This window comes from Venturia canescens, chromosome 9, assembly GCF_019457755.1.
Source record: "Venturia canescens isolate UGA chromosome 9, ASM1945775v1, whole genome shotgun sequence".
Lineage (NCBI taxonomy): Eukaryota > Metazoa > Arthropoda > Insecta > Hymenoptera > Ichneumonidae > Venturia > Venturia canescens.
In genome coordinates this window covers 3177848-3193694 of record NC_057429.1, presented here as the reverse complement: position 1 = coordinate 3193694, position 15847 = coordinate 3177848, and the positions used below count along the sequence as shown (strand labels likewise).

General features: G+C 33.0%; 1 protein-coding gene across 2 annotated transcripts in view; it reads left to right on the top strand.

The window, feature by feature from the left end:
• The first annotated feature begins 224 nt into the window (after window positions 1-224).
• Window positions 225-15847, top strand: part of LOC122416455 (RUN domain-containing protein 1) — a 580344-nt gene continuing 564721 nt past the window's right edge. The window contains exons 1-3 of one of the 2 annotated variants that reach the window (XM_043429436.1): window positions 225-346; window positions 467-610; window positions 725-909. In XM_043429436.1, coding sequence (XP_043285371.1) covers window positions 575-610; window positions 725-909 — 221 coding nt within the window. In that variant the 5' untranslated portion in view covers window positions 225-346; window positions 467-574. Of the gene's footprint in view, window positions 611-724; window positions 910-15847 lie in introns of both variants that reach the window. The other variant, XM_043429435.1, reaches the window with a different exon arrangement.

Sequence of the window (15847 nt, the reverse complement as noted above, 5' to 3'; positions counted from 1 at the left end):
CTATTCTTTCAAAAACTATTTCAATAACTTCGAAAACTTGCGAAAACAATTCGATAATCATTTGAATAAGAAAATAAGAGTTTCATCATTTTCATCTGCCAAATATACAGAACTCAAATAGCGGTTTCTTGCGCAGAAATTAGCGCACTCTGGTGACGAATTACGCATTCGTCACAATAACACTTCTATGAGGATCGCTCATCTTCATCACTGTATTACGCATGCTTTTCACCATGAAAAGTTGTAGTGTATTGTGCAAACAGTTTTTGTGTTTGTGAATCAACCTTTGTTGCCCACATCATGGTTCGATAATCTGGTTGCTGGATTTAACTTGATCATTTACCACGTCAGTTGCAATAAAAGCCATATAAAGAATATTTATGAAAATTGATGTTTAATGTAAAAGATGGTATATATTCGTTCTAATATAATGGGTGCATTTTGGTTAAATCAAATTGAAGCACAGTAGGTACGACGGACGAGAAGTAAGAAATGTCAGGAAGTGTCTTAGCAGACGAAAATTATTAAGGCGGACTCTACGATTAGTAGCGAGTTTTTCTCACCAAAGATAAAAATGTCACAATTATATGAATTGATTTCAGATTCAGTGGTAAGTATCGCTCACGCAAAAAAGTTATGTATGATGTTTATTTGATTCTGTGTTTTTCTGTATTGATTATAGAATCCTTGTATATGAAGGCTGAATATCAATTATTTTCGTTAGGTAGCAACTCCAATCACCAAAATTCAATGTTCAAACTTTGAATCTCACAAAGTTTGTGAAGGTGACGAATTATATTATTCAGATGAAAGTGACCGACCATCAGGTGAACGTTGGGCCCCGGTGGGAGCAAATGATGGTGATAATGACTCCAGTGATGAACACAAATGCTCAAACAGTATGGAAATGTAAGAATTCTGTGCCTAATTTTTGCCAGTGTTGAAACTTGTGGATTATTATCTACAAATCAAATCATATTGTTCTAAACATTATCTATTGATGAATGGAAGTTCTACGTAGTATTATAGATATAACCGATGAATAGGACTGTAATTATAACCATATTTTCAACATAATGTGATAGTGTTGTGGAAATAACTAGTTTTCATTATCTAGCGGGCATTAAATAAAAGATTTTATGCATTTCACTTTAGAACTCTATAGTTTTTTCATAATAAGAGGTTTCATCATTTTTTTTTTCTCACGTGCTTAGTAGCAAATCAATGATCACTCCGCTGCTGTGCCAGAATCTATAGGGACAGAATCTATGTTCTTATCAAGCTTTTGGGAACACAACAAGTTAGGAAACTAGTTCTTTACCAAATGTTATTTTAGTTTTTTCAAGAATGACTGGAATCTCAAATTGATATCAAATTTATGCAGTAATTTTTTTTCCATATCACTGACTCATCTAAATAATTGAGGTCTTATATTTTAAATTGAGGCCAAATTCCTTTGGATAAAACCAGTGAATACTTTTTAGATCTTCACCAGGGTTAGTTTTCCTTTATAAACACTAGTAGTTAGCTCAGCACAATCTCTCTGAGTTAATTTTGATTTCAGTATTTCATGAATCTTTTAAACAGAATTTCCTATACTGATTGAAGGAGATTTATTTTCAAAACAAGATTCAGTTGCCTCTATTCATTTAACATTGCAATATGAAGCTTTGGAGTTGGAAAAAGTTTGAATAATTTCTAATTTTTTATCAAATCAAGTGATTTATGATTATCAAAATTATTGAGTTATTCAATGAACGAAAGATATCAAACTGTTGTTTAAAAGCGAAAGATCACACATTTAATGAGATCATGCACAGTACTTCAGAACCTGCAGAAAAATCTGATTTTTTTACATGGCATAGGAAAATACCAAATGGGTAATTTTTTCTGTGACTGTGAAATGACTGAAAAAATTAAAGAGGGTTGTTGAACATTTAAACAAGAATATAATGATTAATAATTAGAAAAGTGGCAGGAAATCGATCGTGACTTTCGAATCAAGTTTAAGAGAACATAAATGCTGGAGAACAAGAAAGTAAAATCATCTACATATTCGTTGAATATTTACACCGGCACACAAAAAAAAGTGGTCAGTACTTTTGATTAGACCCATGTAATTCTATATATTTTGACGCGCTGAATCAGAATTTGGGGTCAGTTCAGCGCCTACACACACCAATTTTGAGTAAATTGCGAAAAACTGCTAAAATTGTAAAATAATCGCATTTTTGAGATAAAAAATTTTTTTTCGACCTATATCATGCATTATTTTTATGTAATTTGATGTGCTCAATTCGTATATATTTTCATTGATTTTTTTGATGTTGGAAGAGATGCAAAAGTGATGCAGAAAATATGAGAAAAGAACTTTATAGACATCACACCATTCTTCGTGTATAACGAACTCTTTTTTCCTCAAATGTTCGGTGCAGTGGATTTCTCTTTCTCTTCATATTTTCTTTCTTTCTATTTCTCTTCAACGTCCAATAAAAATCTGCCATCATGTTGACGTTGCACCTCCCTTGATACCGACTCTCTATTTCGCTTATATCTTGACGGAATCGTTCTCCTTGTTCTTCACTAAAATCTCCGAGGTTTTGAAGGAAATAGTCGAGATGAGAGTGTAGGAAGTGTAGTTTAAGATTCATCAAGCAACCTAAATTTTTTGAACTTTTCAACAACTCGTCAGCTAAGTTCTTGGTAATTCTCACTTTTCGTATTTCTTAAGAAGGCTTGAGGTACATTTTTTAAATTTCGTCAAGCAGCTTTTTCAATATCACTCATTCCATCAAGAAAATTTTCACCTGAAAATAAATTCCAAATTTGAAGTTCATTGAAAATCCCCTCTTTTAATTTAGCTTCACTTATCGCGGGAAACTTTTCTCTCAAATACTGAAAACAGTTGCCATTTTTATGCAGAGCTTTGCCATACTGCTTCATAAGACCCAGCTTTATATGTAATGGTGGTAGCAGATATTTTGGAGAATCAATTAATGGTACCTGTATGATGTTTTTACTACCGGGATTGAAGTTCGTTTTCGTTAGCCACTCTTTCGGAACATAGTGTTGTTTCCTGTTCCTACTATTCCATAATATAAGAAGCAGGGATTTTTTATTGTTGCAATTTTCAGATCACCACAAACTTGCCAGAGATATTCCGAATAATTTATTTTTTCCAATACAATCTGTAAATTTTCATAAGTCACTTTCAGCTTGATCGAGTGTGCTATTGGAATGGGTGCGTATGTGTTCCCGTTATGGAGTAGAACAGTTATGAAACTTCTTTTTGACGAATCAATAAATTATCTCTACTCATTGTCTTTGTGTGTATTAGGTTTTAATGTATCATTCAAGCCTTTTACATTCAAACAATATACTAAACAATTCTCTTCATCATATCATCACGATAAAAGTAAGCTAACGCTCCTCTAGCCAGCAGATTTTTCTTTCCTAGTGCTGCTGCGAGAAAACCACTGCACCGAACATTTGAGAAAAAAAGAGTTCGTTATACAGGAAGAATGGTGTGATGACTATAAAATTCTTTTCTCATATTTTTTGCATCACTCTTGCATCTCTTCCAACATCAAAAAAATCAATGAAAATATATACGAATTGAGCACATCAAATTACATAAAAATCATGCATGATAAAAGTAAAAAAAAAATTTAGTGCTCAAAAATGCGTTTTTTTTTACTTACTCAATATTGTGAAGGTGTATAAGCTAAAAAAACTCTGCATTTAAATTTACCGCATCAAATGACACAAAAATCATGCATGATATAGGTCGAAAAAAATTTTTTTAATTTAAAAATGTGATTATTTTACAATTTCAGCAGTTTTTCACAATTTACTCAAAATTGGTGGGTGTTGATGCTGAACTGACCCCAAATTCTGATTCAGCGCATCAAAATACATAGAATTACATGGGTCTAGTCAAAAGTACTGGCCACTTTTTTTTTTGTGTGCCGGTGTTATTGATATTGTTACTGATGTTATAAAACCATAAACTTCCCCTAGGGAAAAAAAGGTTGGGACAAGTACATTGATGGTATCGTGTTTGCTGATAATTCCATCCATAAAAAAAAACTTGGAAACCGATACCTCATTCTTCTTATTTGATTCGAACAGCTAAATCAATTGGAAAAAATTCCATCTAATTTACGTGCAGCATTAAAATTTATTATATCAATTCGAGGGCAAGTATTTTCTAATGAATTGAAAAAAGTTACCACTTGAATTACGTGCAGCACTAAAATTTATGATATCAATCGGTGGACAAGTATTTTATTAATCACTCCAAATTTTAACATTATTAAATTGTTCTAAGAAGCTTTTAAATCCAAAAAAATCACATGAAAGCTAGTCATTTGTTACTCTATGGTGCAAAGACTTATACGAAAATCGATTCTTCTCAGACTTTCAAGATCCTCTGGTATTATTCACAAAATTCGACGGCGATTGGATCGATACAAATTATGTTTAAATATGTGTTAAAAGTACTTGTCCGGCCCATCACTATTCATTCAATAAAAATTCAATCATAAAAAAACGAAAAAGTACGGCAGAATCTGGTTAAAACTTTATTGAAATGCGATTCATTATGATGAATTATAATAATTATTAATTTAATTTTATTATTGTTATTAATAATATAATTATTATTAGTAATAAATTAATAATTATTAATTTAATGTTCTTAATAATAGAATAGGTTAGTTCTTATTCCGAATGGAATTCATTCGGTGAAGAATAAGTGGAAAGTAAAAATTGTCTTCATTGAATATAAACTGGGGAGTTATTTTGAAAGCTTGAACATATATATTATGTCCAATTTTTTTCATTTATCGATGCACAATAATATCCCTTGTATATTGCGGAACAATTTGTTTCTGTTTTTTATTAAATTAGTCCAATTAAGTAAAAATTAATTGAAGATAATTCTCTCAATTCCCTCTCCATGAATACTTGTGACTCATCAGTTCTAGACAAGCCCTGATTTTTATTTGGATACACAATTTAAACGGAAAGTGCTAGGCCGGACAAGTACTTTTAATACATATTTAAACATAATTTGTATCGATCCAATCGCCGTCGAATTTTGTGAATAATACCAGAGGATCCTGAAAGTCTGAGAAGAATCGATTTTCTTATAAGTCTCTGCAACCATAGAGTAACGAATGACTAGCTTTCATGTGATTTTTTTGGATTTAAAAGCTTCTTAGAACCATTTAATAATGTCAAAATTTGGAGTGATTAATAAAATACTTGTCCACCGATTGATATCATAAATTTTAGTGCTGCACGTAATTCAAGTGGTAACTTTTTTCAATTCATTAGAAAATACTTGGCCTCGAATTGATTTAATAAATTTTAATGCTGCACATAAATTAGATGAAAATATTTTCAATTGATTTAGCTGTTCGAATCAAATAAGAAGAATGAGGCATCTGTTTCCAAAATAATTTTAAGCGCCATTTTTCGGTTTTTTATTTTTTACTTGTTATTTGATTCTTTTGACACTTTAAAAAATAGATACAGATTAGTTTTTTTTTAATATAATGTTTTTTTCCAGATTTGTGAATTTTTTTTCGAATCGTTCTTTACTTTTTTATAAAATAATTTTTTTTTACAATTTTTTTATTATTTTTTTCAAAGTTTTTTTTTATGGATGGAATTATCAGCAAACGAGAGACCATTCATGTACTTGTCCCAACCTTTTTTTTCCTGGGGGAAGTTTATGGTTTAATATTACGTCTTTTTTCGCGAAAGTTCCTTATTTATATTTTGATGACTATATAATTTTAATTTTAATTTCTATGAATTATTTACGGATTACTGCTTGGTTTCTACAAAAAAAGAACTATTTTTCGTCTAAATCGTCCTGGAAATATTTCATCATAGGTCTATTCTTGGACTTTGGCGATTTTTTCCTTGTACTTTAATATGTTATGCTTTTTGGGAACCCAAGAGCACGGTGGAAAGCGGGTAGCGGTCCGAGATATGATTTTCGGCTTATAACGTTGGTTTCCACTGAAAAAGACCTATTTTTCGTCACAATTGTACGGAAAATATTTCGGCACCGGTTTGACCTTGGACTTTGGTGACTTTACCCCTTGTCTGCTAATGTGTTTTGTCTATTAGGAACCCAAGAGCACGGTGGAAACCGGGTTGGAGGCCGAGATATGATTATCGGCTTGTAACTTTGGTTTCCACGAAAAAAGACCTATTTTTCGTCAAAATTGTACTGGAAATATTTCGTCACAGGTCTGTCCCCGTACTTTGGCGATTTTTTTCCTCGTACTCTAATATGTTTTGTGAATTATGAACCCAAGAGCACGGTGAAAAGCGGGTTGGAGGCCGAGATATGAGTTTCGGCTTGTAACATTTGTTTCGTCGAATAAAGACCGATTTTTCGTGAAATTTGATATGAAATATTGGAATATGAGCAAAAATAATCCATCAGCATAGTAATAAAACTTGATATTAAACAATACACATGAGAGCGTGCTCGCAGTCCTAGAAGTTTGTTTATATAACGAATATACAGATCAAGAAAGAGGTCGACACGAGGCCCTTTGTCGTTAGAGTCAGAGTCACTTTTTCGACCACTGCAACGCTCAGTTAATCGATAGATCTCTTAGAGTAAAGTTCATTGATTAAAATATATAATTGCTCTGCTTAAACTTTGTGCCATTTATTTCAAAACCTGCTTCCACAATCCAATATGAAAAATTATCACCATGGATCTATCCTTAAACTTTGGCGATTTTTCTCAAATCTTCATACCAAGAAAGAAGAGAAGTAGAGACTTCTTTAATAGAACAGATTTTTTTGATCTCTTTTCTCCAAAATTCAAGTGAAAGATAGATAAAATTCAATGCACAACAAATCCAGCAGAATTGACCATTTTTAAATGTCGCTTTTGCATTCTGCATCTAGAGATTTTCGTGTCATCCAAAACGTGCCCCTGCTCAAAAATATTTTCAAAGTTTGCAAGTGGCCGCTGAGGTCCAATTGTTTACAGTTTGACAGTTACCGAAAAAAAGCACTAGAAAACTTCTAACATTTATTATGCCAGAATTCAACAGAGCAACATAATTCAAAGAGGTTTACGGTACCTGCATCGATTTTGAAGGAAAACAATTTCAGGACAATTTAGAAATGAATTTAGAAATTTAAAAACTCGGAATAGAATTTAGAAAATTTAGACTTTTGTGGTGAATTTTCCAGATTACATGTTACGGTTGGAGTAAATAATTTGAATGATTGGCACACATGCTGCGACACAGAAATATGAAAGTTTGGAGGTATTCGCTTCATAGCAGTAATACAAACTTCAATACTATTTGAAAAGAAACACTTTAAATCTTGCTGAACCAAGATCCATTACATATTACTATAATCAAAGATAGGGGGTGATACTTAGCACACATATTTATGCACAGAAATTTCAGAGTTTGCAGGGATCTGCTGTGATTCAATGTATCTACGCAATGAGTTTTGAAGACAGCAATTTCAAATCTATCCATAAATGAGCAACTGAAGACTTTTGTAATGAATTTTTCATTTTATATATGGGTCATTCCATACCAAATCGACAAATTTTTTTCCCGACCCCCTTCTCGATTTCGCTAAAAATTTTTTATCTTTTTCTACTCACCGAAACACATTTTTCAGGATGTTTTCAGATCTTTTTACTAAATACGGAAAAAGTTATGGATTTTTGAAAAAAAGCGCTCTTTTTTTTTCAAATTGCTATAACTTGTTTTAGAAATTGAGCTATCAGAATCGCACCGTATAAGAAATTTTTGTTTTTTAATGTAGTTTTCAAAAAAAATATGAAAAGAATTTCAGAATCCCGGATATAAGGAATGTTTTAGCTTTTTTGAAAAAACCGTCATTTTTTCAAAGTCCGACCATCTTAATTTTAATTTTTTTTTTGCTCAAAAAATACTTTAATCAATACTGCAGTAATCCCCGCCTATTTCAAGATGTGCCGACTATTGCTTCTTATTTATTTTTTAGTTGAAAAAATTTTTTTTCCGAAATTTGGCTTATTTTACGTAACTTTATCATGAAATTTTTTTGGCTTCTTTGCGAAACTTCAGCAGTTAAAATATTAAATTTTATTCGAAAATTTTCAGTAGTTATCGTTTAAAAAATTATTAACTTATGTTTCCAGCCCAACGTCTAAATGAATAAATGATATTTTAATACCAGAAACATAATTTTTGTATAGGTTTAAATAAATTTATTAATATTAGGATTGTAACATGTACTACACTTTAATATTTAATTACATCTCATTTTATTTCTTTTTATTTGATGATTGTCTTCTTCTTTTGACTGTACTGTGATTTAAATAACTCTCTGAAACAGAAAATGCCCTAACTTCTACCATATAATTCTCCAACGGCATAATTTTATGGATTTTTTGTGTCGCTGGTATTGTTTTCGCATTTTTGAAACGATCTTCTAGTTTCTCTTTCATCAAATTGTAGGCTTCAATTGTTGAGAATCGAACATTTATGTTCGCCGAATTTTTTGACGCCCATTCGAAGAATTGGATTGGAGTTAATATTTGCTGGTCTGGTGGCAACTGTAGACTTGCTCGCGAGGCCTCTCTTTTAATTGTCCCACCGACACCGTCACAAGGCCCTTTGCCGTGCGCTGTTCCATCATTGTACCATCACTTTTGCACCATCATTGTTACGCAATGAAACGAAATCTTTTTTCCCTGGCATGAGACTGCTCATTTCATCGTCGTTGTAAAAATTTATAACAACCGATGACGCTTCAGCAGATAATCCATGGCCTGAAAAATTCAATTTTATGCATAAATTAATGAATATTTACTCATTGGTGTTTCTAAAAAAAAAAGGAATTTGTAACTCAATATCTAACCCAATTTTTTTTCAGGTATTGATAACACTCCTTTCTCAGCAGATAACTTTCTTGCCAATCGTGCCATGTACGTAGTGGCACCCATTACTTCAACAATTTTCTCAATGCTCCAACTTGACGGCATGAGAGTTAAAATTTGTAAACGTAAAGAGTTACTCGCATCAATATCATGAAATTTATCTTTCAATTTTTTAATCATTTCAGCAGCGTCTGTATCACTGCATTGGAATTCCACATCATTTTCAACTCCTAATGCTTTTCTCAAATTATGAGCAACCCGAGTGACTTTATTGTTCAGATATGTATCATCATCTTGTCTTCTAGTAAGCAGCGGAGATTGGTTTAACAAAAGTAAAGCTTCATTTATTGTTGGACGAGTTATTTCCAAACTAAGCACAGATAAAGATGAACTACTTTGCTGAATGAGAGATTCTCCTACACTTGTTGTTGGCTCTAAAGAAAACACATAAAAAACATAAATAAAAAAACAACAATAATAAAATACAGAAACGTATAAAAGCTCATCAGATACCTGTCAGCTTATCGCTTTCGGAATCGATAACTTGTATAGATCCGCTTGCAATATTTTGATAATTTTCAGAGTGCTCATTGTTTTCACTATCATCACTTTCATTAGAAATATTATCAGCGCAATGTTGGAGTAACATTTTATAACATTTACTGCATATTCGATCATCACTTGACAAATTGTATCGAAGTGCTAAATGCTCAGGTATATTTCGCAAAGATACTTTTATCCTATGTTTATCCAAATTGAATGGATTACAACACCGATCGTAAAACTTTGGCATCGTAATCGCTCATAAACAAAAAATAAATGAAAAGTATTTTTTGTCGAACAATAAATATTTTATTTAGCAATATTAAATCTGCGTGACACGATGATGACATAAACAGTGTAATTATTCTTAAAACATAACCTTAGTTTAATTTATAGAAAATAGAGATGATTTTCCCTTTACCGACAGTCGACAGTTGATAAATCACCGCGTATTATTAGCTGTGGGTAACTTTAAGCCCGCTTAATTTTTGAAATTTTTCCATCGTATTACGAGTAAAAAACAATGATTATTCTAATTTTTGAAAAAGAATAACAATTTTTTAAACGATAACTACTGAAAATTTTCGAATAAAATTGAATATTTTAACTGCTGAAGTTTCACAAAGAAGCCAAAAAAATTTCATGATAAAGTTACGTAAAATAAGCCAAATTTCGGAAAAAAATTTTTTTCAACTAAAAAAATAAATAAGAAGCAATTGTCGGCACATCTTGAAATAGGCGGGGATTATTGCAGTATTGATTAAAGTATTTTTTGAGCAAAAAAAAATTAAAATTAAAATGGTCGGACTTTGAAAAAATGACGGTTTTTTCAAAAAAACTAAAACATTCCTTATATCCGGGATTCTGAAATTCTTTTCATATTTTTTTTTGAAAACTACATTAAAAAACAAAAATTTCTTATACGGTGCGATTCTGATAGCTCAATTTCTAAAACAAGTTATAGCAATTTGAAAAAAAAGAGTGCTTTTTTTCAAAAATCCATAACTTTTTCCGTATTTAGTAAAAAGATCTGAAAATATCCTGAAAAATGTGTTTCGGTGAGTAGAAAAAGATAGAAAATTTTTAGCGAAATCGAAGGTGGTCGAGAAAAAAATTTGTCGATTTGGTATAGAATGACCCATATATGTTAAAGTTAGAGTCAAAAAGCAAAATGAATGGCACAGTATATAAATTGTATAATTTGTAGATCTTTGCTGTATTTCAATGATCTGAATCTACAGCATTATAATGAAAAGTTGTCAAAATTCATGATGTCACATTAAAATGACATAGCGCACATTGCATTCAGAAATTCTGTATATTTCCATGGATGTTGGCAGGCATTATATTTGATCGTATCCAAAACTGAGCAACTGTAGACTTATCATTATGATTCTTTTCACTAATAATTCCACATTTGCAGTTTGCAAAGTGGGAATACTCAACACACATGTCATTTCATAAGTTCTATTGTCAAAATTGGTGTTTACCAACTGCATTCCGAAGATACGACTTTTCATATCATCAGAAAAAAAGCATCCAAAGGCTTTCTGGAACTTGTTTCCAAATTTATCACTCGACAGACCAAGTAAAAAAATAACTATACTTATACCAAGACCAGAAATTTTTAAAAAAATATGATTTACAAAATGTGCAACTAAATATCATGGCTAGAAATTTCTCGAATCATGTTACCTCAATCAGCATGAAGAAGTAATAGAAAATCAGAGGACACATCTCAGGCAACGAATTAATAATATGTATCGATCCGCTGCAAACGGATGGGGTGAAAACAAGGATAGGAGGGGGCAGAGTCAAACTTAATATCAAGCAAAATATAGGAATGTTTAAAAATAATGATGACACAAGAAATAAATTAGAAAACATTTATTCAATTAAAATTTCTAACATCATTCTAACAGTTCCGTGTGTTTTTTCTTTCATTAATTCGTATATATTGTAACGCAACCTTCTCTTGAACGACCCGAATCGACTAGAACCCGAACCTAACCTCGAAAAACATCGCGACGCGGCGCAATGTTTTTGACCGAGCGCGTACAACGACCCGTGAGACGCGTCACTGCTGGCCGGTGGCGGCCGTACTGGAGGGTAATACAAAGGCCCGATACAAGCCGCGGAGCGCGACACTAGCGGTGCCGCGTATTAAAAACTCGAACTATTATATTTTTTTGTTTTGTTAATTAAAATTCAACGCGATTTCGTAAGATAATGTAACTAGGCTCAAATGAAGCGGAAAATTTTAATGAATCGAAGAAAAATGATCACAAGCCAAATCAATGTAACAAAAATAAATTATTAATGAAGAATGTAAAAAGCGACTACGACGCATGCGCGGAGAGAGCGTTAATGGGCTATAGGACGCGTACGTGACTTTTAGCGATTGAAATTATTCGAATCATATTAAACAAAGTAACAAAGCCAAACCAAAAAAGAAATTAAAAGTTAATTGATCAAATTGTTTATTGTTAATAATCATACAAAGCTGAAAAACGTGAAAAGCGGTAGTCCGCGCATCGTATGTTGGCCCGCGCAACCAACGGGCGAGCGTGAATCATTGCAACGGGCCAATAAGAGAAGGCGTTAGAAATAGATGCGCAGAACCGATCCGAAAACCGAAAATTCGGCGTTTGATAATTTTATAGTGGGGACACGGGTATAAGAAGTGCTGCGCGACTCATTCGGCAGGCAGTCCTTCCTCAAAATTCTGACTCGGAACAAAAAGGCTGACCTCAAACATTCTTCCTGATTTTAGCAAGCAATCCAACCTATCCTAAATTTTTCTGGATGCCTGGATTCTCGGGGCGATTCGGCGACGTCTGGATCCCATAACCCAGGGTCCACACCTAACCTCTAAATTTTCCAAGCTTTCCGTTGCACGGAGTTCTCAGAGCGATTCGGCGACGTCTCGATCCCATAACACATGGACGGCAAGTTACCTTAACCTCCCAAATGCTCAGACTCTCGGAGGGATTCGGCGACGTTTCTATCCCATAGCCTGGGCTTTGTTCCTTAACTGAACTTATTTTATTATTATTATTATTATTATTATTATTATTATTATTATTATTATTATTATTATTATTATTATTCTTTTGCTTGCTATAATCAGGGATGATTTTTCTTGTAAATTAATTTGTATATTTGTAAATTCTGTACATTCTTTTTTTAAATTCAAAGTTGATCATAAATTCAAAGTTGATTCAAATCGAGTCCAAGTCAAACAAAGCCGAGATTTCTGTAAATTTTGTAAATCTTGTAAATTTTAAATAATTCAAAAGGCCGCGGTACGAATTTGAGGTTATATTGCGTCCAATTAATAAATTTCTTTCATTGTATAAAATCGAAACCCTTTTGAATTATCGAAACTACTATTTTTAAAAGCGAGCGAAAAACGCGTAAATTAAAAATTGTTCAAATTCGTAAACGGCGAGCGCAATCGAATTTCCCCTAATTGGCGAACGCAATCACAACAATAAATCAAAAAAACGAATTTATCCTGTAAAATCGATCAAAATTGAATAAATTGGAATTGTTAAATTTTTCAAAATCGAAATTCCGCGTTCTCACGTTTCTTTCATTCCATTATTTCATTTTTGACAAAAGTCAAAAATCAAATAATGGCAAGAACTGAGATTGGAAAAGTAAAAACGTATGTTAAATTTTTAATAATCCCCGGTTTGATTAGAGACGTTTTGCTCGGTATTGGTTCCTTGCAACCGCTCAAAAGTTTGATTAATTTGGAGGAGATGTCTTTACGAGTTAAGTATAACGAAGTTGTTGATGTTGTGCCCACAAAAGGGTCACTTGAAAAAGAAAAAGTTGTTGGAGTTTTTGAAAAAGAGCAAGTTGAAATAATTTTTGAAAAAGAAGAATTTGAGAGAGATGAAAACAGTAAAGACATTGAAAATAAAGTTAATGGGGAGTTTTTGAAGGATTCGAATGAAATTGAAGAAGTAGAGGATAATGAATTCATGGTGGCATTTTATCAAACTGAAGAAAACATTTCTGAGCCAGAGCAAGAGATGAGTTTTAAAAAAGAAAATATCGGAGAAATTTTTGAGCCAATACAAAATTTGATTTTTGACGATACAAACAGTGAGGAAATAACTTTCGAGGAAATAGATGAAATTGTAGGACAGACTGAACTCTCTCAAAAAGATAAAGAAATTCACAAACGAGTAATATGGAATAGGAAGGAAGTTTTTCGTAAGACCATAGGAATAATTTCGGTTTACGAACATCGGTCAGATATTACGACGGATACGCCGATCGTTGCACACGCTTATGAGGTACCGTTAATGCATAGGCAGAAAGTAGACAGGGAGATAGAAAAATTGTTAGATTACGGAATAATTCAGAGATCAAATAGTCCGTGGATAAACCCAATAATTCCCGTTATAAAGAAAGACGGTACAGTTAGACTTTGTTTAGATGCGCGAAAATTAAATCAGGTGATGGCAAATGACCACGCGTCAGTTCCAAACATGGAAGAAATTTTTCAAAAATGCCATTCGGCAAAAGTAATGACAACTCTCGATTTAACGAACAGTTTTTGGCAGATCCCACTCCATCCAGATTCGATGAAATACACGGCATTCACATACAGGGGAAAAGTCTACGAATTCAACGTAACGCCATTCGGGGTCAAAACAAGTACCGCCACATTATTGCGAGCTCTTGATATAATACTTCATGGTCTTGGGGATCATGTAATTAATTTTGTCGATGACCTTTTGTGTATTTCTTCAAATTTTGATGAACATATGAGGCATTTAGATGAGCTTTTAAAAAGATTACAACAACACGGGATGACAATAAAATTGAATAAAGCAAAATTTTTCAGGCAAGAGGTAGAATTTCTAGGGCACATTTTGACAACTAAGGGCATAAAGCCACAACCAGAGAAAATTCAAGCGATTCATGACTTTCCGCCACCCAGAAATTTAAAGCAATTAAGGGGTTTTTTAAGGTTAATTAATTACTACACTAAATTCACAAAAAAACACGCCGAGTAAACCATTCCTCTTTTGAAGTTACTAAAAAAGGAAACAAAATGGCGATGGGGGGAAGAAGAAAAAATAGCTTTCCAGAAAATTAAAGATTTATTTGTCGATAACGTTCTTCTAACGCATCCGGATCCAAAAAGAGAATTTATTTTGCAAACTGATGCGAGTAGCTATGCTTTGGAGGGCACCCTGGCTCAAAAAGACGAAAATAACGATTTTAGGGTAATAATGTTTGCGAGCCGTACGCTCAAGGGTCCCGAATTAGCTTATACAACTACGGAAAAAAAGTTGCTTACGATTATCTGGTCTTTAAAAAAATTCAGAACTTATTTGCTCGGAGCAAAAATTAACGTCAATACTGACCATCGAGACATCACTTTCCTAAAAAATTGTCAGCTACTAAATGAAAGATTAACTAGATGGATTCTCGCTATCCAAGATTACGATATTGAATTTGAATTTTGTCCGGGAAGTAGAAATGTGGTTGCAGATGTTTTGAGTCGATTGAACCCACCAGATGCTGGGGGACGGAATGGAAAAGAATTGGTGATTAGTACAATGTTGGCAATTAAACCATCCCGGGAATTAGAACAAATGATCAGACAAGTAGGATTTTGGCAAGAGAGAGAAGACAAAATCAGGGAAATTAGGGAGAGGATGCAAAATGAACAAGACGATAAATATCGAAATCAAAATAACATTTTATTGAAAAAAGTAAATCCTGATTCCTGGAAAGTAGTTTTGCCGTGGGAAATCCTTCACCATTTTGTAACTGAAACACACGAAATGTATGGTCATGTAGGCGCGAAAAAAGTATGGAAAATAATAAAAGAAGATTTCACTTACCCGAGATTGTACCGCGTAATTGGACAAATTCTTGATTTATGTGATTCTTGTCAGAGAAATAAAGTTCCTAACCAGTATTCTTATGCGGCACAGCAAAATATCATTCCGGAGGGACCAGGAGATATTTGTCGATCGATTTTTTTGGTCCCTTGCCAGTTACGAAAGGTGGAATGAAACACATTCTCGTAACAATGGATGCTTTTTCAAAATTCGTAGTTTTGTACCCTCTCAAAGCGGCAACAGCGCCAGCCACAATCAATAAAATATTCAATCATTACATTCCAGAGTTTGGCAAGCCTAAAAAATTGCAATTTGACCACGGTACCCAATTTACTTCACGATTATGGTTAGAGACATTAGCCAGTGAAGGAATTCAGCCAGTTTTCTCGTCTATTCGCCATCCCCAGGGAAATATAGTAGAAAGAGTAAATAGAGAGATCGGTAGATTTTTCAGAACGTTTTTGACCGATAAGCACACTGATTGGCTAAAGTGGGTTCGAGTAAT